General features: G+C 41.0%; 2 protein-coding genes across 15 annotated transcripts in view; both read right to left on the bottom strand.

The window, feature by feature from the left end:
- mybpha (myosin binding protein Ha) overlaps positions 1-9,680 on the bottom strand; it is a 34,954-nt gene extending 25,274 nt beyond the window's left edge. The window contains exons 1-11 of one of the 7 annotated variants that reach the window (XM_080444830.1): positions 9,578-9,680; positions 8,093-8,322; positions 5,112-5,177; positions 4,689-4,757; positions 3,112-3,180; positions 2,519-2,584; positions 1,745-1,810; positions 1,335-1,403; positions 951-1,016; positions 592-645; positions 221-310 (exon numbers count right to left, since the gene is read on the bottom strand). In XM_080444830.1, coding sequence (XP_080300956.1) covers positions 221-310; positions 592-645; positions 951-1,016; positions 1,335-1,403; positions 1,745-1,810; positions 2,519-2,584; positions 3,112-3,180; positions 4,689-4,757; positions 5,112-5,177; positions 8,093-8,282 — 805 coding nt within the window. In that variant the 5' untranslated portion in view covers positions 8,283-8,322; positions 9,578-9,680. Of the gene's footprint in view, positions 1-220; positions 311-591; positions 646-950; positions 1,017-1,334; positions 1,404-1,744; positions 1,811-2,512; positions 2,585-3,111; positions 3,181-4,688; positions 4,758-5,111; positions 5,178-8,092; positions 8,323-9,577 lie in introns of all 7 variants that reach the window. The other 6 variants (XM_080444831.1, XM_080444833.1, XM_080444832.1 and 3 more) reach the window with 6 other exon arrangements.
- Positions 9,681-11,150: 1,470 nt separating this feature from the next.
- nav1a (neuron navigator 1a) overlaps positions 11,151-23,849 on the bottom strand; it is a 154,944-nt gene continuing 142,245 nt past the window's right edge. For all 8 annotated transcript variants that reach the window (XM_080444380.1, XM_080444383.1, XM_080444385.1 and 5 more), the window contains 12 exons: positions 22,639-22,807; positions 21,664-21,850; positions 21,097-21,188; positions 20,281-20,379; positions 19,943-20,117; positions 19,204-19,487; positions 18,490-18,641; positions 18,318-18,389; positions 17,852-18,057; positions 17,130-17,248; positions 15,318-15,506; positions 11,151-14,093 (listed from right to left, as the gene is read on the bottom strand). In XM_080444380.1, coding sequence (XP_080300506.1) covers positions 13,998-14,093; positions 15,318-15,506; positions 17,130-17,248; positions 17,852-18,057; positions 18,318-18,389; positions 18,490-18,641; positions 19,204-19,487; positions 19,943-20,117; positions 20,281-20,379; positions 21,097-21,188; positions 21,664-21,850; positions 22,639-22,807 — 1,840 coding nt within the window. In that variant the 3' untranslated portion in view covers positions 11,151-13,997. The remainder of the gene's footprint in view (positions 14,094-15,317; positions 15,507-17,129; positions 17,249-17,851; positions 18,058-18,317; positions 18,390-18,489; positions 18,642-19,203; positions 19,488-19,942; positions 20,118-20,280; positions 20,380-21,096; positions 21,189-21,663; positions 21,851-22,638; positions 22,808-23,849) is intronic.

Raw genomic sequence — 23,849 nt, 5'->3', positions numbered from 1 at the left:
TCTTACTATAGCTGTGTAGAGTAGTAGCCTACAGTATGGGTGAGAGTTACCATAAACTTTAATGGCCTCCGTTACATGCTGAGCTTGAGTCAATTATAAGTCCCACATTTAACAAGCTTGCTGTATACTGTAGCTGTACTGTTGATCAAAACAATCCATGAGGAATAGGTTTGAAAGTGCTGCAATACCTTTGCAGGACAGATGATGGAACATTATTTACCATCATCAGCTATTGGAGCATCAGCAGCAGATGCTATGCCTTCAGGGGCAGCGGTAGGGGCAGCAGTGTCCTCAGCAGCAGGCGCATCAGCTAAGCAGACATTAGATAAATGTTAGCAGTTGCTGAGGAGATGTTAGTTGCAGATCTAGAGAAAAAATAATCTTGTGCAAAGAACTATGAGAACTGTATAGTTTCTAGTATCCCATTATTGCCTTAGCATTAGCTATGATGACCCACCATAAATAAGGAGACGAGAAGGTATTTGTAAAAGAGGTTAGAGGATGTTGTTCAGTGATTTACCAAGTTGTACCAAGTTGTAAAAAAAAAAAACTATAGCTGGGTAGGGGTAGTACACTATGGGTGAGAGTTACCATCGACGTTAATGGTCTCAATTTCATGCTGGGCTGGAGTCTCCTCTGCAGCAGCTGAGGTTACAGGTTGAACATCACAAGTTAGTATCAACAACTAGAAATATATTTTCTAGGACAAGGCAGGTCCAATTATTGCTCTACAACCATGAGTCAACAGTGATGACTTATTGTGTTTATAGCATACTATGTATGTTGTCATTAGTATTAACAATAAAAAGGTACATAATGCAACGTTATTGGAGTACCTTGTGATAAGAGGTTAGAAATTGTTCCAGTGATGTACTTTGCATAACGAACCACTGCAAACTACATAAAGACATTTATTAATATAGTTGGCCTATAAAAAGGATGATGGTTACCATCAACTTTGACAGGCTCGGTTTCATGGCTGGGAGCTGGACTCTCCTCTACAGCAGGTACAGTGGCTGAGGTTAGAGGTTGAACATCACAAGTTACCAAGTTAGTATCAACTACTAGCTTTGGTAGTGGAAAGTAGACCAAATTGTTGTACAATGAAGAATCAACGACAATGTCCCCTTTCAGCAATAGCCAATAGAATTTCATAAATTCTATGTTATTAGTATTAAGTTGACTGGCATTATAAGAGATAAAATGCAACGTTATCAAAGCACCTTGTGATAAAGGCGGTTTAGAGAATGTTCCAGTGATGTAGAAAGTTGTAGAAAACATTTGTTTGTAATTTTAAGAACTTATAGTTGGTTTATAAAAGGGCTGAAGGTTACCATCAACTGGAACGGCCTCAGGTTCATGGCTGGGAGCTGCAGTCTCCTCTACAACAGCAGGTGCAGTGGCTGAGGTTACAGGTCGGTACAAGTCAGAGGTTAGTATCATAGACTAGAAATAAGATTTCACAGATTGTTGTTCTGTAACCTTGAATCAACAATGTGTACTTACTGTACTGCATTTATAAGCATTTCTTAATTGCAGAAGTACTCTGTTGTCATTAGCATTAACTATACTGGCATACAGTATAGAGACATGCTGCCATGTTATCATGCTGTACCTTGAGACAAAAGAGGTTAGTGTATGTTCCAGAGATGTACAATGTTGTAGCCTTACCAAGACAAATATTTCACTACATTTCAAGTATTATAAGAGGTTATTGTTGGCTTATACAAAGGATGAGAGTTACCATCAGCTTTAACAGCTTCAGTTTCATTGCTGGGAGCTGGAGTCTCCTCTACAGCCGGTGCAGTGGCTGAGGTTACAAGTTACAAGTTAGTATCAATAACTAGAAACAGCTTTGGTAGTGGAAAGTAGGCCAATTTGTTGTAGAATAATGAAGAATCAACAACAATGACCTCTTTCAGTAATAGCAATATAATTTTATCAATTCTGTTATTAGTATTAACTTGACTGGCATATAAGGACACAATGTAATATTATCATTATGCTAGGCAAGAACTGCTACTGAAAGTGTCTAAGTACAGGAATTACTGCCGATAGAAGTTACTTTGATGCCGTACTGATCTGTTCACATCCCCCATGCATGAAAACTGTGTCGTGATTGGTCAAAAAAGACAGCTTCCGGAGGAAATACATACAGTGGAAGTCCTGCACGAAAGACACTTTCGGTTGTAGTTCTTTACCAGATGAGAAAAGCCTGGGAACAAGGCTGTTATCATAGCTGATACCTTGTGATAAAGGAGCTCAGAGAATGTTCCAGTGATGTACAAAGTGGTAGCCTTAGCAAGACAAGTCCCCAAAGAAAGTACTTATGATATAGTTGGTTTATATAAAGGGCTGAAGGTTACCATCAACAGGAGACATGCTGCGATGTTATCATTCTCTACCTTGTGACAAAAGAGGTTAGTGTATGTTCCAGAGATGTATAGCCTTACCATATCACCACATTTCAACAATTATAAGGGGTTATAGTTGGCTTGTAAAAAGGGGTGACGGTTACCATCAACTTTGTCAGGCTCAGTTTCATTGCTGGGAGCTGGACTCTCCTCTACAGCAGGTACAGTGGCTGAGGTTAGAGGTTGAACATCACAAGTTACAAGTTAGTATCAACTACTAGCTTTGGTAGTGGAAAGTAGGCCAAATTGTTGTCCAATGAAGAATCAACAACAATGACCTCTTTCAGTAATAGGCAATAGAATTTAATAAATTCTATGTTATTAGTATTAACTCAATTGGCATAATATACAGTACGGATATAATGCACTGTTATCATATCGTTGCCGTCGGGCAAAAACCTCTCGTCTCCATATGTTAACTTTTTATGTTTTTTCATAAATTAACGCCCTACTTCATCATACTACAGTGTCACACAAAAGTTGCAAAAATAGCAGATAGACAGTGTAAATCTGCTTTCTTTTGCTATTTTTGTATGAGGTTTCCACCCGACAGCAACAATATAGTACCTTGTGATAAAGGCGGTTAGAGAATGTTCCAGTGATGTAAACATTTGTAGCCTTGCCATGAAAAATCACCACATTTTAAATATCATAAGAGCTTCTATGATAGTTGGTTTAGGAAAGGGGTGAAGGTTACCATCAACTGGAACGGCCTCAGGTTCAAGGCTGGGAGCTGGAGTCTCCTCTATAACAGCAGGTGTGGTGGCTGAGATTACATGTTGAACATCACAAACCACAGGTTAGTAACATAGACTCGAAAAAAGGTCTCTAGGACAAAGCAGGACCCATTGTTGCTACAGGGGTCTTCAACAGGGGGTCCGGGGCCCCTAGGGGGTCCTCAGAGTTACTACAGGGCTGGCTGCCAAATCTTTTTGTGATAGGATAAAAAACTGTTTTACATTAACCACTTGAACCCGAGCATCCCTATTCTGAGGAGAAGTTTAGACAAAAAATTGCTGATCGAGCTTGCAGTTCGGCTATTTTCCGCATGGAGTTTCTTTGGTGTAGACTAGAGGGAACAAAGTTTTGAGGTTTAAAGTGGTTAACTGTCTGAAAATACACATTAACATGAATTCAACTAAACGCTACGCATTGATAGTGCTGTCAAACAAGTCCATGAAGCCATCTATGAAATCTATGAAAAAGTTTAATCTGCAACACAATTTTATATAACATGTGGTGGGGGGTCCCTGCTTCATCTCTCTCTCAGTTAAGGGGTCCTTGGCCTGAAAAACGTTGAAGACCCCTGTTCTTCAACATATAATCAACAATGTTGATCCATAGCATTTATATCCATAGTGTATCGTATAAATACTATGTTGTCATTCACATTATCTGTACTTGTTATGAGCTGGAGTGGTGGTGATAACCCAAACGCAGGCAGGACAGGGGGGGGCGATAAAAACACAAGACTGGAGGGTTTAACATAGTGGTTGGTTTGCAGGTGACACAAGCAAACAAGGACAGCAGCTGTCACACATGAACTGACACATGAAACACAGGACAATGATCCAATAAGAACTGACAGGGGAACACGACTCAATACACGTGGGGTGATTAAAAAGGAGAAACAGCTGGGGAAGAGACGGACATAGAACCAAAATAACTGGACCAGGGAACATACTACACATAGAGATGCAAAAAGATAGACAGGGCAGTGAAAGAGGCACTAAATCTCAACCGTGACACTTAGTGGCATAAAGGGAACACGATGCGACGTTATCATACTCGACCTTGTGACAAAGAGGTTAGTGTATATGTTCAAGAGGTGCACAAAGTTCTACCCTTACCATAAAAAATAACCACATTTTAAGTATTAAAAGAGGTTATTGTTATAAAAAAGGAGTGAAGGTTACCATCAGGTGCAGTGGCTGAGGTTAGAGGTAGGAAACATCACAATTAAGTTACACGTTGGCATCAACAGCTAGAAAAAACTGGCAGTGGAAAGAAGGTCAAATTGTTGTCAAATGAAGAATCAACAACAATGACCCTTTCATTTCCAAGCAATAGCAGTTAATAAATAGCTAATATCAATAATATTTAGGACATAAATATAATGTTGTATTTAACCTTATATTATGTCTGTTAACCTTGTGATGAAAGCAGTTAGAGAATGTTCCAGTGATGTACAAAGCGGTAGCCTTACCATGAAAAACATATTTTAAAAGCTTATACTTAAAACTCTAGCTGACTTATAAAAGGGCTGAAAGTTACCATCAGCTGGAACGGCCTCAGGTTCAAGGCTGGGAGCTGGAGTCTCCTCTATAACAGCAGGTGCAGTGGCTGAGATTGCAGGTTGAACATCACAAGTCAGAAGTTACACAAGTCAGAAGGACAAAGCAGGACAAATTGTTGTTCTATCTTACAACATAGAATCAACAATGTTCCAATCTATAGCATTTATAGCCAATTGCATTGTATAAATACTATGTTGACATTAGTATTAACTCTACTGGCATTATAGGCACATAATGCGATGTTATCATACTCTACCTTGTGACAAGAGGTTTGCAAATGTTCCAGACCACTGATGTACACATTTGTAGACTTACCGTGAATAATAACAACTACATTTTAACAAAGTGTTATAGTGTAAGAGGTTTTATATAGTTCACTTATTATATGAATTGGAGTTACCATCAACTTTATCAGCCTCAGATTCATTGTTGGGAGCTGGAGTCTCCTCTACAGCAGGTGCAGTGACTGAGGTTAGAGGTTGAACATCACAAGTTAGTATTAACTAGAAACAGCTTTGGTAGTGGAAAGTAGGCACATTTGATGAAGAATCAACAACAATGACCTCTTTCAGCAATAGCAATAGAATTTTATCAATTCTATGTTGTCATTAGTATTAACTCTACTGGCATATACATGCCATATATGATGCAACGTGATCATATATTAGGATTAAATGGATATTCCACTGCGCCTCAAGCCAAAATCAGGCTGATCCAGTGCGTCTCAGGAGCGGACACATAACTGAATAAAGAAGCCGCTGGAGCAACTCGGATGATTGGACATCGAAACGTTGTGTTTTTTCTGTGCTTTGTACCCTGCTATTAACATAAAAAGGCTCCAATCATCCGAGTTGCTCCAGCGCCTTCTTTATTCAGTGATCATATATTACCTTGTGATAAAAGACGTCAGATAATGTTCTAGAGATGTACAAGTGGAAGCTTTAACATTAAGAACCACTACGTTTTAAAAGAAAAACTATGATCGTAACAGGTTGTGCAGGTAGGTATGATTGTTGGTTTATAACAGGGGTCAGGTTTTACCATCAACTGCAGCCTCAGGTTCAAGGTTGGGAGCTGGAGTCTCCTCCTCTACAGCAGGTGCAGGTGCTGAGGTTACAGGTTGAATATTAAGTCAAAGCATCTTTCTGGGGCAAAGCAGGCTCAATTGTTGTTCTACAACCTAGAATCAGTGATGCTGACCTACAGCATTGCGTTTATAGCCAATTGCGATGCAAATGCTGTTGTCATTAGCATTAACTCTGCTGGCATATGTAGATAAAATGCAATGTTATCATACTGTACCTTGTGGAATAAAGAGGTTAGATAAGGTTCCAGTGGTGTACAAAGTTGTAGCCTTTACCATGAAAACTCAATGAATCTTATAGTCTTATAGTTGACCTATCAAAGTTGTTAGCAAGCCCACTCGGTCGGAAGCACCGAGATTCAAGAGGTTTTGTTTGCTCACACAAGTATGTGTATACAAGGGTACTATGTAATAAGTAATAAAGTGTAAAGTGTGTAAAGTATAGAAGAAAATCTGAAGGAAAACACAATATGTACCCCCTGGACAACACAGTCTCACAAATAGTACTGACTCAGGAGCAGCATCAGATTCAGACATGAGATCAGTTGGGACAATTAGATGTCATTTGGATATTGTAGGTCTGACTTGATCAGTTTGGTAACACTTCCTATGCATCCCATGTCTATAATGCATGACAAACATACCTAAAATGCATTCTAATCTGCTTATAACACTGCATTATTATAGTTATAATTATATAGATACTCATAATACTTTATAACCATAATCATTATAACACATTATAAATACATTTATGACTTAAGTCATGATAAAACCCAGGCTTTATAACATGTTATGGTTACATCATGAATAGGCTAGTTATATTTATAACTGTAATTACACAGTGTTATAGGGAGATTATAATGCCTCATAAGTATGTTTATAAAGCATTATAGCCATGCATTGAAGGTAGGGTAAGTGATATTTTTTGGTTAAAACAAAAAGTGTTTTGATAAAAGGTTAAAGCACATTATATTCTGATAGTAATCGTTGTTATAGAGTGTTTGTTCAGTAGCAGGAGTCTCCCCCATTTCTCCAGCTCTTTAATAAACAGAAAATACCAATCAGGAGAGAGTACCCATTTATCAGCTTCAATTGTATAGTGTTCCAATTCCAATTTTGTCTGCTCATCTCTTAGTGCCATCACTTCCAATTTCACTTGTTTAATCTGTATTCTGTGCGAGTTCTCTCTCCTGATTGGATAAAATTGGTATCCCAACCTGAAAATGCATTTTCTGTACTAAAGAGCAGGAGAGACAGGGAGACCCCTGTTAGAGCAAACACTATATAGCAATGAGGACGATCAGAATATAGGGCTATTTAACACTTTTTTATTTTTAAACATATCACTTACCCTGCTGTACCTTTAGTACTACTGTTTTGGCACAACCAGCTAAAACTAATCGGCACCCTACAGCAAAACACAGATACATCATAGATGTAAGATGTTGCCCCCCTATAATTTTACAACACCTTCCAATTGATGTCATCAGCATGCTGACTGAGGACCAGAGCAACTGGGTCAGTGCATTCAGAAGATGACATACACCCCTTAAAATGCTGCACGGAGTTACTGTTACAGACGGTGTTGGTTACTTTATATTCTAACCTAAGCTACTTGAAGTAAAATGTGTAAGGATTTATTATACCGGCTATAATGTAGAATGTTTAAATCCTCTGATGTTTAACAGGCGACATATTCACAGTAGGCTAGGTCTAGTAGATTGAGATTCCAATTGAAATGATTGAATGGAAATGTCACTTGCCATTTATCATTGTTTTGAATGTTAAATATAAGCTTAGAACCCATTTGATGAATCAAATTGAACAATTCACATAGTCTTCCACTCTTACACCCACACCACACACACTTGTACATACACTGTTTTAATATTTCTTTTTTCTGTTTCATTCATACTGTGTATTCATTGTTGTATTATTGATGTTGCCAAATAATATATGTTTGCTTTTAATTTTTCTGATTACTTTGTATTTTTGTTGTTAAATGAGGTGAGATTAACTTCATAAACCCCATGGGGTTTTCTAAATCTCACCCGCACAGCCCAATATTATGCTGTTGTTACAAATGTGTTGTTTTTAAATGTGCAAATAAACAAAACAAAAACAAAAAAAGTCAAGGTTAGCAGAAAACAGAAAATGTACTATAGTTTGCTGTGCTGATGAGAGCGCTTCTGGCGCAGACATAATGTAGCCTTGGATCAAGAAAGACGGTCATTGGTCAAATCTATGACAGTCTTGTATCAAGGCTATTTACTTCCATGCACCTGCAGCACTACCTTCAACAGCGGGGGGTGCCTCTGCTGGGGGTCCCTCTGCTGGGGTTGCAGGCGCTGCCTCTGCTGGGGCAGCTTCGGCAGGTGCAGGTGCAGGCTCCTCTGGAGCCTTAGCGGGCTCCTCTGGAGCCTTAGCGGGCTCCGCCGCCTTCTTGGCGGGGGACTTCTTGATGGGTGCAGGTTTGGATGGCATGGTGGTGCAAAGTGAAGTATCCTAGGGATCAGCTAGTCCTCTGAATAAAGAAGACAAGAGGGACTTGATCAGGTAATATATAGTGTGGGTGGGACTGTGGGCAACGAGACTCCACCCCTTCCATGACATGGGACCCCACACACCGGGTCACAGTCACCCACATGGCCACACCCACCCTCCCTCCATCATTTAACTCACTGTTTCCCAAGCAGTGGGTCGGGACCCTTTTGTGGGTCGCAAGTAAATATTCCCTTTTTTCATTTCTAATAGTTAAATACAAATAAATAATATATCATTTCAAAAGATTTTAAAAAGTTTAAACAACAAAATCACAAACTTTTCATCAATTAAAAGCAATTAAAACATTCAAACAATCAAATAATTTCAATGAAAAAACAAAAACGTTAAAGAAGTAGTGAAAATAGCAGATCTGCAAGCTCACAACGGTGCAATGCCAGGCATTGTTAGCTTGTAGATCTGCTATTTTCACTAGTTTGGGTGCCGGGCAAACATCTGATTTCTCTTTTGGGTCTCAAGCTAAAAAGTGTGTGGGAACCACTGATTTCACTGAACTCCGATGCGCCCACGATTTGGCATACAATTAGCCATGGTTCACATGACGTCTGTCACAAGCGTCATGGAACCACTTGTTCCTGGTTTGCGAAGTTTTTTACATTTACAACTGTTACATCTAAAATATATATATATATATATATAATATATATAAACTTTCAGATTTCAAATATAAAGTGCTTACCCTCAAGCCACGGATGTAAACAGCTGAAGCGCACCGGTCTAAGTACCCCTATCTTCCGTATTGTTCAATAAAAAGCTTTTTCTCCAAACTTTCTCAGATTCTTTCAACTACGCGACCCTATCGGTTGGGAGGTGTATTGCACTGTGATACACTATAAACAACAACAAAAAATGGCCGCCAATCAGATTAAAATGCTTTTTATTGAACAATAAGGAAGATACGGGTACTTAGACCCATGCGCTTCAACTTGTTACATCCGTGGTTTGGGGGTAAGCCCTTTATATTTGAAATCTGAACGTTTACGTAGATGTGGCAGTTGTAAATGTAGAAAATTCGCAAACCAGGAACAAGTGGTTCCAAGTCCTGTTTCAGGGATAGCATACAATATATTGTAATATATGACCTGCGTAGGCAATTATATAGCCCTGGCTCTGGCTGGCTGGTCCAGAGCGTTGGTGAGAGAGAACTCACTAACGCTCTGGACCAGAGCTAGCAACTATGCACACTAAAAAGCGTCAACAAAACATTGGCTACTTACTGTTACTTACACCAATTATTTGTTTACCAACATTGAGACTGGATGCACAGGTGATTGTTTCACGCAATCAATTCTCAACCTGTTGTTTTGGGGTGCGCTGGTTTCAGCACACCCCAACTTGTGTGTTGGCTGGTGAGGCGCGTCCTAGCGAGACCTGGTAGAATGGGTTTCATTGCGCGCATACTGGTTGCACGCATACTGGTTCTTATCAGTGTGATGTTGTCGTCTGCTAAGGGGTCTTTAACACATTATAGATGTATCCACATTCCACAGAACTAACTACTCATACAGCGAGCTATGATATATGAGTCATGTTACGCTCCAGTGCGTTATGGATAGAGCGAGGAAGGAAGCACATGGTCACAGCAAAGACCAAAAGCCCCCAAAATAATCACTTACGTTTGGGCGCCTTCAGTGGCGAAGACTGGTAAAACAACAACAAAGCACACTGGGATGTAGACACAGTAAAAGGGACATTCTACCATTTCCACTTCTAAAGGTCTTGCAGAGAAAAAAAAGCTTATTATTTAATCTGACATTGTAGTCATATGGAGGACATGTTCAATATTGAGAAACACAACTCAGCATTTTGTTTTAACATTAGAATAAAACACATTTTTGTACATATTTCCTCAAATGATCAGGCCCTGTTAGACAAATGAATGTGTGTGTGTGTGTGTGTGTGTGTATATATATATTATATGTTAGAATCGTATCCTAATGAGTTTATTTTATGCAAGTAAAATGTTCTTATTCATCACATGTCCCTGGTTGTATCTAAAATGTTTTTATTATTCCTCAAAGAAATATAATAAACTCACTGAAATCAACCAACTAATCAGTTTGGGATTATACAAGTTTTAGTCACTGTAACAGTTCCAGGACAGATCATGTAAGTTTCTGGCAGAATGCCCCCCCCCCAAAAAAAAATAACTCAAGACACATTGATGTGAAGGATGGCATGACTTTATTGAGTGTCTATAGAGCAATGTTAGACATATGGGATTCGCTGTGGTTATAGAGACATGCCATGAATCCACTATTAGCCCCCTTCTCCATCAAGCCTCCATTGCCCCTTCACAGCGGAGGAATACAAAATGACCGCCAGGATCCTCCTCCATTCACTGCATACAAGGGCCTTCTCTTTATACACACCTCCATAGTTTAAGTGATTGCTGTCGCAGAGATGCGTTGACTATTTACAATGTTTACAATAGCCATGTCCTGTACAAAAGAGAAAGATAACTATACAAAGAATTGCATAAGAAAAAGGAAATATCTGCTTAAAAACAAACAAACATGGAAATAAGATAGTTATTAAACCCCCCCCCCCCCTTCCTATGGATAAGGTAAGTACGGTAGGTCCAACGATCGAGGCAAGGTTTTTGGGAACACACCGGGGATACATGCATCAACATCACTACTTCTCTGGGTGAGGTGTCATTACACCGCTTACACTCTCAGGCAACTCCTCAAAGATATCGCGTCCTTCACACTGATATTCAGAACAATTTGTAAGGTGTTGTTCGGTGTCAAATCACACATCAACTAGTAAGTAAGAAGCCCATTCTTCTTCTTTTTTTTTTACAGTCTATCCTAGCACAGAGTGCACAGATAACACACACACACACACACTCTTTACTATCAGTTCTAATCATCATAACTACCAGCCAAAGGTCCAAACGGTCATCCTCTGTCTACCCAGCATGCTGTTTTTCTTTGATCTGGGTGTTAAAGTGACATCGTTAAAGTGACATCATAATAGGTCAGAGGGAAGTTCTCCAGGTATAGTATGATCTCTCCCTCTAAAACCAGGCCTTTGTGTGGTAGTTTGTACAGCAGCTAAGGGCCAGACAGCTTCAGGCCAACATTGTGTTTTTAGGCACAGATAATAATCTGAGGCAGCATTTCTAGTTTACACCAGCAGCACCCTGTTTGGAAGTACACAACATGGCAGTCTGACGTCAAATGGCACAGAGCTAAGAAGTTAAGAGCACACCGTATTTGTTTACAGTAGTTTCCCCTCGCCCCCCCCCCCCCCCTCCTTCCCTCATCTACACAGCAAACAGGATGTAAGAGCTACAGACACTTGTCATTTGTGTCAACTGTCATGAAGAGAGGTGGTGAAGGAAGGAAATGACAAGAGGACACTTATAAACCAGAAGCAACCGTACCATAACCCAGTGGTTCTCAACCTTTTCAGGCTGCGACCCCCCAAAATAATCATATTTGAACTGGGGACCCCCCAAAATAATCATATTTGAACTGGGGACCACCCACCCTGACAAGCACTTGGAGTTGTAGGAGTTGAGGCAAATTTAGTTCGACTCGGTTCCACAGATGGCAGCTATTAAAAAAAATAAGGCCTCTTTCTTATCTATTATTTGACAATTAGTTTTACCAGTTTTTATAGTATAGTTTGTTGATTACTTTTCATTTAGTTTTTTTAAGTATTAAAAACGTCTAAAAAGTCCTTAAATTGTGACTTAACTGTCATCTGGGGACCCCCCCCCAAAAAAAATCATGTGGGGATCCAACCCACAGGTTGAGAACCACTGCCATAACATTACAAATAAAATTACAGTTATTTTCGGCGAGCGATGCCATCGATGATCTTATACATCTGATGATATATAAATTAGGCTCAGCTCTTTACATACCGCAACTGACACTTGCGCCTATAGCTTGTTAGATGACAGAGGAAGACATGGGAGAATTAAACCAAATCAAATTCTATAAGTTAATAATGTCGTTTTAGATATAAATAACCAAAGCCGTGGAGTAAGAAGATCCTTATTGTTGTACAGGTTCTGCAATGGATGGATGGCAGTTTCTTCATTGGTGTTCTGCTCAAAATACTCATGGGGTGATGAGCGGGAGATATTAGCAGGAACAATGATGACTGAAATCTAGAGATTCTACAGCGCCGCTGTCGATAAATCATTTTGGCTGACGATCGGACTCAATGGCATGTTAGATAGGGGGTGATAGCTGTGATGTATTCAGTAGATGATTATCAGTGAGGACAATTCGGTATAAAATCCTACAAAAAAACAAGATTTCAAAGCTGTATCCTCCCCTAACGATCACAAGAGGATGTTGTGTGTTTCAAAAAACGGTTGTTCTAAGTACAGAATATTATGCAAGCATATAGCCAGAAAGTGTAGGCTGTGATGGCAGACAAGTTAAACCAGCACTTTTCCCCACCTCTGGGTTTTTTATAGTATGTTGTGATGAGACAATGTCTGCTAACATAGTCAGTTGGCTCACACCATCTGCTGATGGATATCGAGGGAATGTACTGGTACCAGCGTTACGTACAGTAGGCAGCTTGACAGCCTCAACACATCTGTGGTTATAGATATCAATACATAGCCAAACCAAACCGCTGACCATCAGATCCAATGATAATGTCATTATATTATAGACTGATCTTAAAACTGTTTCAGTGTACTGTTCACCCATGCACGTCACTTTTATCCACTTTGAAAATTCACAGTTCTGACATCCGATGCATTTGATGAATATCAGTGAATGGTATGATGTCTTAATAAAACGGACAACACAAAAACACTACCCAATGCAATTTACTTTGTATCTTAAGTGTGTGGTATTCTACGGAGCACCTTCAATAAGTGAGACAGCACACTTTGAGAGTGCTGAGGGCCAATGGTAGTAAATACTGCCACCTAGAGGACTTAGTTGTAGACTACATGAACAGGCCAATCTGATTTGCTCTCTTTGACCTAGACACTGACACAGCCAATAAAAACCCAATTAGGATAGGTAGAAAATAAAGTGCATTTTTGGCTGATGCCTAGTGACGGTCCTAATTTGGGGGAAATCAGATGTTGTCACAATTTACCTTTGAAGCTTAATCTCTTTGCCAAATGAAGCCTGTGCCTCCTCGACACAAATTCAGTCAGCACTAGTCGTCTTAGTGGCTAAAAATGGAAATAGGATGAGGTCTTGATCAATAAGGTTATAATATAAATTTAGCATCATACTCTTCTGGTTACCATGCACTTGCAGATTCAACAACTCCAACCCCCTCGATAACAAAACTGAGGAACAGAGAAAAGACAAATCAATACCTTTCCCGACATGTTCGCCCACACTTCCCAAGAAAGCGGTTTTACGGTTTTCACAATATTATAATAGTCAGGCAGACCTTATCCTTTGTCCATAATCACACATTCTGTAGGTCCTTTATGTTCATAATTTAGTCTCTAACTGCCTACTGAGCGCACAGATGACTTCTGAGTCTATCAAGTTCTCGTGTGGATTGAACGCCATGTTCCACACACTGTCAGCCATTTTGTTAGGCACAACACAGAGTCTGTGTTTCCAGTGGCTTGGCTGACGGTCATCATCCGTACTATTTTAGGCAACATTGTGTCCGTGTAGCAGGTTGCTCTGCTCAGAGGGTAGCCTGCAGACTGGGGTCCAAGATTCCCTCCCGCTCCGGAGACTCGATGTAGTTGGCAGACTCCTGGAGCTTCAGTAACATGGCCATCTGCGCAGCAGGGGAAGACAGAGACAGAATGTGTCAAGCATAGAGTTATATAAAAACTAGAGACCAATTCTTTCAAAATTGGCCTGAAAAATCATCTATCAGGAGACCATAAGGGGAGGTAAATTAAAATTTCCCATCGCTTTTGTACATACTGTTTCCTTGTTTTGTTCATTGTGTTAATTTTGTACTTTGTAATTTGATTAATTGAATACATAGGACCACAATGGAAACAAGTCCCCAGGACTTTTTGTGTTTATCCTTTTAGCTTTAATGTCTGACTAATAAAGTATTTAATCAATCAATGCCCCCGCCCCCACCTATTCATTTCAATGAAAGTTGCTCACCCAGCGCATGAAGCCCCAGAAGTGCACTATGCTTCCTGGATTGACACCAAAGTTGGTGTCAATAGAGCAAGTGCACTATAATGTTTCAGACTTTGGAAGCATGTGCACTAGGGTTTCAGGCAATAGAAGCATGCGCAGTAGTGTCCTTTATTGCCTTGTCTTGCTTCAATAATCCTCAGCGGTCTTGGGGGCTTGCTGTCAAGCCAGATTTATACTTGGTTGCATGCCAAGCTCACAACGTTGGCTATTTTTGGCTATTTTCGGTGTGTGATACCCGCACGCAGCAAAGTACTACTCAGGCTTTACAATTCCCAAAACATATGATTTTAATAGAATTAACTTTTTAAAGAATTAGCAATTGATGAAACATGTTGAATCAAAGACCGGCACTGGAAAAAGCGGCACTCCAAAATAAATAATGCAAGACTGGCTCAGATGTAATTTATAATTTTTATTGAGAGAACGCTAACACGTTTTCGGCCGCAGCCTTCCTCAGAGCAGATAAAAAAATGTAATCTGCTCTGAGGAAGGCTGCGGCCGAAACGCGTTAGCGTTCTCTCAATAAAAATGAGAAATTACATCTGAGCCAGTCTTGCATTATTTATTTTGGAGTGCCGCTTTCTCCACTTCGGTGGTCCTTGATTCAAGTTATATACATTGCTGAGCACCCACTGCCTAAACTAAATAAGGCATCCAGAGGAAGCGCACCTGTTTTTCTTTCTTAGATGAAACATGTTGTTATAAACTAACACATTTCACAAGCATTTGCCCTCACACTTTAACCCACATACATACCTTCCCCACCCACAAATCATCTCGCCTCTGAAAAGGATGCCCAAATGGACTGTCCATTTTTAAACACACTTAAATTCACACTCACCAGAGGGTCTGACTCCAGTGTGGCGGGAGGAGGAGTATCTTTGGGGGGTTTCCTCTCCTCGCCGGGGGGTCCAGTGCTGGGTGGAGGTAGGTGAAAGAGTCTGGACTGGTCTTGCTGGGCGTTAGGCCAGGGGAGGGTCCCTCTCACCCACTCCACTGGGTCCTCCCATACGGCCTTCTGGCCGTGCACCTAGGGTAGAGAAGAAGGTGAGGAATTCTTAAAAGGCATTCACAAAGCTGTTTGTAAATGTCCTACTATGTTCGATCCTACTATATTGAAGTGTAAATTCTGACGTGCGATTCATGAAAGAGAGTGTGGAGCCTTGTTTTGTGCCGATCACAGGTGTATCTTATGATGAATCCCAGCTGTTCGTATATCACAAGCGTGTTCCCGTGTCGATCCCTTGCATTGTTCCATGCCCCATTTAACACCATAAAAGGCAACCGGAAATAACCAACATGGGAAGAAAAGAACAGATCTGCAAGCATACAACGTGTTGCATCGCACCGCCTTCACAACTTGTACATCTGTTCTGTCTGGAAGCGAGCTGAACGTTGATAAAGTTGCTCTCATGTGTAATGTGAATAAAGAAGTTAACACAGTTAAGCCCACCACCAAATAATAGACTAATAAAACGTGGGAAGGATATAACATAGCCTAAGGTTTTTTTTACTGAACAATGCTCACCTTTGCTGAGGTAAAAAGATGACGCTGGAATCCAGGGCATACTAGAACGCCGCTATCCGATAGATTATGGATCAGATCACGCTTTATTGATTACTGAGGGGAAATCCGTCCTTTACCCGCTGTCCTATGTCAGGATGTGGAATGGAGCAGGCTAATGGACACAGCTAGATTGCATCCATACTGCATCCTCATCGGATGGTAAGACTTATTAGGCTATTGTGTGGCGTTCATGTGATCAATATTATAAATTAATAGAGCAACACTGGAGGTGCCTCTGTTGCCTCCTGCAACATAAGGCATGATCATGATATAAGTACGCAGAATTGTGGTCACATTTGCAGAAATGGCGACCACACTGAGCGGGACTGAAAAATGTATAAAAATCGGTTTGAATTTGCATCATGTCTATAATATGCATTCAAGCAAAAGATATATTTTTCTTTTCTTTTATATGGGATGACACATGTTGGGCACGTTAATATTTTTACTTGAGTATGAGTGTACATATGCCAAAATCCACACACCCAAAAAAATATCGTATTCGTATTTGCGCATAAGTACAAAATCTGTGCGTACCCAAGCTTAGTGAATAAGGCCCATACTGTGTAACATCCATTTTGTCATCTTTCTGGCGACACCTCTGGTAACTCCATTGTCTGTTAGAACTATTAATTGAGTTTGAAACTCAACCGCAGAAGTACCGCCCCAAAACGAATGCTACAGGGTCCTAGCTCAAGGTATGGTGTATCAACCATAGACTGTATAAAACGGTATCAACTTTAAAATACCTAAATAAATACCTTTCCGGTGCCTGCGTCAACTAAAAATTGTGTGCAGAGAGACAGTGTAGTGCCTCAGTATACTAGGATCACAGGTAAACCAAGAACCTAGCATCAGTCTAAAAAACAATATACTATCAAAATAATAATCTGTTCATTGAAACTATAGAATACCAGGTAAACAATGAAACTAGCATCTGTCTATATAACATGCATCTAAATTACATTTGAACCTTTGCATAAGTCTGCATGGACTTCAAAACTAGAACATTGGGAGTGAATGTTTGTGTGCATGTGCGTTTGTATGTGCAAATACACACAAATGCATCCATGGGTGAGTAAGCACCTTGATTCCATCTTTGGCTCCCTCTTGCAGATAGGGTATGATGGAGTGGTTCCACAGGTCGATAAACCATGGCCGGAACTCTGCCACTGTGACTGGGCATGACAGGAAGAAGCAGGGACCTAGGGAAGATAAAAACGTCCTGTCAGCTCTCGTGGTTTAACCAACAAGTATTCTTACATTATCCGCTGGTTCACTTCAAAGAATACAGCCCTTTCAAAGGTTAATGTTTCTTCTCCAGTCTCCTAGTGCTTAATAGCCAATCAAACTAGGGGTGCAACAGGCAATTGAACTAATAGATTTTTATTCGAGTAGCATAAAGTGGACCGTGAAGTTAACAGTTAACCAATTTCAACCTGGGTTCCATTTATTTGGGTATAGGTGAAAAGATTTTCAATAAGAGAGAAAATAGCAGATCTACAAGCTACAAGTGGACCTGCAATTTCCGTAATTGTAGCATGACACCATTATGGAAGTATATAGTAAAGCTAGTGGATTATCACAGAGATCGATTTAGTCACTTAGCACACACTTTTTTTCGTGTTGATTCAATAGATTCGATTTCTATTTTAGGTGCTTAAAGTGCTTCTAGATCACTTGATTAAAAGGTAATCAACAGAATACAGTAGATCACTAAGACAATAACCCATTATTGCAGACGTAAATAAAACTAACCTCCGCCCCTTAAAATAAACAACCCTCTCCCCAGCCAGCCTCTCTCTCACCTATGAGGAAGTCTGAAGTGCTGTGCTTCTCCAGGAAGGTGTGGAGGTGGTACCAGAGCTGAGGGACCCAGTCCAGCACGCTGAGCAGAGCCTGGCGCCCGGCCGGGTCCACTTCCTCCTTCTGCTGGGCCTCGGCCGCCTTGCGGTGCAGGTACCTCACCAGGAAGCCGTTGGCAGGCTCCACATTGTTGGAGAACGTCACCATCCTGAGGTCACACACACACACACACACACACACACACACACACACACACACACACACACACACACACACACACACACACACACACACACACACACACACACACACACACACACACACACACACACAGGTTTGTATTACTATACTTGTGAGGACCATCAGCCTTTTAAGACAGTGATTTTATGAATGCCATTTAGTTAAATGTAGGAGAGAAGATAAGGTTGTCCATATTGTTACTTTTATTTGACTCTAGATCTACGGTACCTGAAGCTAAGGTGCAGTCCATGGTTAGATGAACTCTTCACAGGCTGATTGGTCGTTCCAATGATGTAAGGGCTGAAAAAAACAGCAAAGGCAAAGAATGTTTAATTATAATGGATGAAATGAAATGTGACCTTGATCCATAGATGAACTGTCTACTGGAAGGTGAACTCACCATTTGTGATACTTGCAGGTAAGCGCTCCATTGACCAGCTCACTGATGGATGCAGCGTCACTGATGTCATCCAGGATAACAACCAATGGCATCTCTCCGCTGATCTCCCGGTCAATCTGATTGGCCATGTTGGACAGATACAACTGCAGCTCCTGTGGAGTAGAAGGTCATAGGAGGTTAAATCCTTGTCTTTGCACATTTACTGTTTATGTTTGTGCATTTGTGTTTGACACAAGACGCGGTCTAATAATGGCGTGTGGCCTGTGCAGATCTACAAGCTGGTGCGCTTGTAGATCAGCTATTTTCAAACAAATCTTGAACAAATGTGACAAATTTGGAATATTTTCGGAACGTTTTAACAATGCAAATCTTGTATGGGGGTTCCTGGCACAAAAGCTCCACGACCAAATACATATTCATGTGGGGGTCCTTGTCATGAATATGCCTGAGAATCAAAGACTCCAAATTTGGGCACGGTTTCACCCCCATCATATAAAATCAAAGTTAAATACTTCTACCAGACTCCAGGTCTGGCAGAAAGCATAAGTAATCTGGCGCTGATCGGTCCAGTGGTTTCCAGACAGACAACGGACGACTCGCCTCCTACAGAGGCTAAGCGATAATAAAAGCCATAAATAAAAAAAAACACTTTAAAGTCCAGTAATAAACGGTTGTGTCCAGGCCAGTGTCACACAGATCCAGAGGTCAGATTACCTTGTGTGACTGACGGTGCATGTTGAAGGTGACAGCAGTGCAGTGAGTGACCCCCGATGGGGTGGGGGAGGAGGGGGACTGCGGCTCGGCCTCGGGGCAGTCGGGCCGGCTGCGCAGCAGGAGATAGTGGGCCAGCCGCTGGGCCAGGTAGGTCTTCCCCGTCCCGCTGGGGCCCGACATCACCACACGCCGGTGCTTCAGCAGCAGGCTGATGTAGTGCTGCAGCATGGGCTTAGGAACCATGGTCTCAAACACCAGGGAGTCCACACTCTTCTCTCTGAGACCTGAGGGAGTGTTTGGACATGGGGGGGGGGGGGAGAGAGAGAGAGAGAGAGAGAGAGAGAGAGAGAGAGAGAGAGAGAGAGAGAGAGAGAGAGAGAGAGACTATGTTAATACATTTGGTTGCAGTAGAAACCTCTTATTATGCTTTTTTCCTGAATTAATGCCCGACTTCGTCATACTACAGTGTCACACAAAAGTAGCAAAAATAGCAGCTATACAAGCTCAAAGTGTTGTGCATCATGATGCGTTTTGAGCTTGCAGATCAGCTATTTTTTTTACCATTGTTTAATTTGAATTCTGAAAAGTAATAGTTTTGGAAATGTTTTGGTTTAGGACAGTCCCCCCCGTGGCAGCGACAATATAGAATGTCAAAACAATGATTCCAGATGAGCCACAGTCGATGTGGATCCTAGAATCAATCAGCACAGTGCTTCTCCTCTCGGTGGATCACACTGACCTTTCAAGGTAACGAGGATGCGAGCTGGGCCACTGCCCAGACAGCGAGAAGGCGAAGCCTGAGGCTTCTCTCCACCCAGCACCCTCCGCCCTCCTCCCTGGGACAGCTGGTAGCTGTGCAGCGAGTCGCAGGACAGACCCAGGCTGGCCGTCGGGTCCACTTGGGTCAAGTATTCCTGGACAGGAAACACATTTATTCATCAAAAACTCAAAAAAGTAGAAAACTAAATGACCTCCTTGAATTACAAGTCTACATCACAGCATCACATGATGCTGTGGTAATAATGTGATGTTAACAAAGAGAAACGAGAACGCATTTTGTATTGAATCTCGACTTACTCTGAATGTCTTGGCTATGAGTGAGTCCAGACTGGCCCAGTCCATCCTCCCAGTGACCTGCACCGTACCCAGATAGAACTCCTGCTGCTGCTTACTCTCCTACACACACACACACACACACACACACACACACACACACACACATGGTGAATCACCCACAGACATTGTTGCCATGGTTTCCCTATGAGGAGAGTGTCAGTGCTTGTGTTGCCGTGGCGATGCCCTCAGCACCATGCAGCGTTCAGCCAATTAGACTTTTTGCACAGTGACCTTTCAAAGCATGACCGATGACTTCACAGCGTAATAAAACGGGATCATGTTTGTGTTCTACACTGTTTAAAATCCTCAGTGTCCTTTGGCTACATTTGTACATTCTCTGTGTTAAATGAACACTGAGGACTTTATTGTGTATAAGTTCCCAGAACTCTTCAACTCAACATTAAAATCATGTGGTGCAGTCAGTATCAGTATTCAGAAGGGGCTACCAGGTTTAACGAGTTAAACCTGGTAGCCGCAGAGCGACGCGCTGTGAGCTTGAAGATCGGCTATTTTTAAATAGCTGAAGTACAAAATAGGGCTTAGTTGGTTATGTATGCTTTGTCTTAATATTCCAAATCTGCAAAGCAACTAAAGCTGTCAAATAATTGTAGCTGTAAAAAGTACAATATTTGCCTGAGATGTAGAAGTACAGTATAAAAGTATTAAAAAATGGAAATACTTCCTCAAAATTGTACTTAAGTACAGTACTTGAGTAAATGTACTTAGTTTACTTTCCATCACTGCAAAGAGACAGGGTAAATATTTTCCAGTGTGTACCTCGGTCTGATCTCCAATGCGCACCAGCACCTTTACACACGTGTCGTCCCGTTGCGAGGAAATGCTTAGCGTGTCCGCTGCTGGAAACACGTCTGATGAAAGAATGAGAGGTTATAATGAGGAAAGAGATACAGTTGACATTTTCATAACACATGAGAATGCCCATTAAAACCGGGAAAGCATCCGTGTCATTTTAGATTTTAGCTATATTTTAACCACTTTAACCATTATTTTATACTTTGGCTATTCAAAACTAGCAGATATACATGCTCATAGCGCAGCATTCGTGCCGCACTATGAGCTTGTAGATCTGCTATTTTTTTTAAATCGTGAATACTGTATATATATTTCTAAAGCGAACATTATTAACTAAAATCTAAAAACTAAAATATTTTGAGATAGGGGTCCGCGGCCAAATACATATAATTTTGGGGGTCCTTGACATGAAAAAGTTTGGGAACCACTGATACAGCAATATAGTTTTTCAGAAAACTGTTAGAAGACATTTGTAGACACGGCCTCGGGTCTTAATGGGTTTCAATAGTGTTGCTAAGCGTGGTCTCTTACCTGGTTCTTTACAGTCATTCAGGCTGAGGCTGAAGGACTTGGTGAGGGACATGCTCATAGGCGAGGGCCCCAGCAGAGAGGCCAGGCCTGAGGGCTGAGAGGTGGACGTCGTAGGACCGGAGCCCGGAACAGGGCTACTTCCCGTTTTCAAATGGTCATTCTCTAGCTTCAGGTTCTCCACAGTTGACTGTAGGCCACAAGAGGGCGATATTTCACAGTTACGCTCAACTTCAATAAATGCACAAATGTACTCACATGTACTCTCAATTGCACATACTGTCAGGGTTGCCAGATCTGCTTATTATAATTTCCCCGCAAGATTTTATTTGAAAATAGCCGATCTACAAGCTCACAACGCGTCGCATCGTGACGCGTTGTGAGCTTGTAGATCTGCTATTTTCAAATAGCTGATGTATATGTTAAAGTGCTCATGTGGCCCATAGTCGCTTATTTTGGGCTGGTTTTCCTAGACCTGGTTGCTTGTTTCTCTCACAGAATCTGGCAACACTGCATACTGTACTCTATAATTAAAGGTGTTGTAAGTGATATTCTTTTGGTTAAAAGAGTAAAAGCATTTTGTTAAAAAGTTAAAGCTCTATATTATTCTAGTAATCATTGCTATAGTGTTTGTTAACAGGGGTCTCCCCATCTCGTTAGTAGACAGAAAATACATTTTCAGGTGCGATACCAATTTCACGAACGAATCAGGAGAGAGAACCCCACAAAGATCGTTGATCAGCTTGTGTTCCATTCCACTTTTGTTAAGGGGTTTAAGTGTCTTATGTGCTCAGTTCTCTCTCCCAAATGGATCAAATTGGTATCCTGACCTGAAATCTTTATTTTATGTACTCTAAAGAGCTGGATCTATAGCAATGATTGCTATAGGAATTGGACCATTTAACACATATTTTCACAATAAAATATCGCTTACAGTACCTTTAATACATGTGTCAGAGAATACAATGCAACACACACCTGCATGTTGTTCATAGCATCCCGGAGCTGCTCCAGCTGATGGGCGGAGTTCAGAGCCTCCAGGCGGATGTCTGTCAACTTCCTCTCTTTTTCCCAGAGTTCAGAGCGCAGCTCTGACACCATGTGCTCTTCTTCATCATTCTCCACCTCCTCTGTGCTCTCCATGATCCTGGACATGACAAGACCTTAGTTTAGCCAATCGTTGCTTTCGAGCAGTAACATTGTACAGTATCTCCATATTTCAACTTTAAAAGTTTTTTTGAGGGGGCGTAAATTAATGCCCTACCTACTTCATTGTATAAGAGTGTTGCGCAAAAGTAGCAAAAATAGCTAAAATAGCCAATTCACAAGCTCACAACTCGGCTTGTAGTAACATTTAAAGTGAAAGTGGTTAGTGTGTCTGTGGGTTTTATACATTTTTAACCAATGAAAAGTGTTAATGAGAGGTTGAGACTAATTAATGACTACATTGGATCAATTGGAACACAGGTTATTTTTTCCGGCAGCGCAGACTTTTCTGGCTCTTCCTGAACACACCTGTGGATTATACCAGGGACAATGACTTGGACTTTAGCCCCCCCTCGGACACACCTGTGGACTACACCAGGTACAAATGACTTTTTGTTGCACTCCCTCATGGAGCTACTTGCGGATTATACTAGGGTCGGTCCACTCTAGGTGGACACGCACTGACCTTTTGCACCTTAATCCCTTGTATAACGCACTGACTTTTTTTGGTCTTTTTTATTGTGCTCCTTTTCCTCTAAGCACCTTAACGTCCATTGTCTATCATGCACAGTATAAGTATAACATGCACAGTATACAATACATTGCTGCTATGCTCAGGCACCTTAGTTTAGTTTTTTTTAGTTTTTATTATCTCAGGTAATTTGTAAATATGTAGATAACTTGTCTGGCCTTCTGTTGCTCTCTTGTTTTGATCTCCTTCCCACTTACCCCCCACCCTCTTCTTCTCCCCCCCCTCTTCTTTCTATGGAAACTAACATTGCGATGGGAACGATGTACAAAAAAGAATTTCACCCACTTTTTTACCTTGTAAACCTGTGATGTGACAATAAAACTGATTCTGATTCTGATTCTGATTCTGAGGTTATTTTTTCCATTTCTTAAAAGGTTTTGGACATCCAAGGTTTCTGCCTGACAGCAACACAATAATTAACCATTTTCATATTATGCCAATAATTAATTTT

The sequence above is a fragment of the Gymnoscopelus braueri genome (assembly GCF_963280865.1).
Source record: "Gymnoscopelus braueri genome assembly, chromosome: 12".
Classification (NCBI taxonomy): Eukaryota; Metazoa; Chordata; class Actinopteri; order Myctophiformes; family Myctophidae; genus Gymnoscopelus; species Gymnoscopelus braueri.
This window is presented reverse-complemented; position numbering and strand designations above follow the sequence as displayed.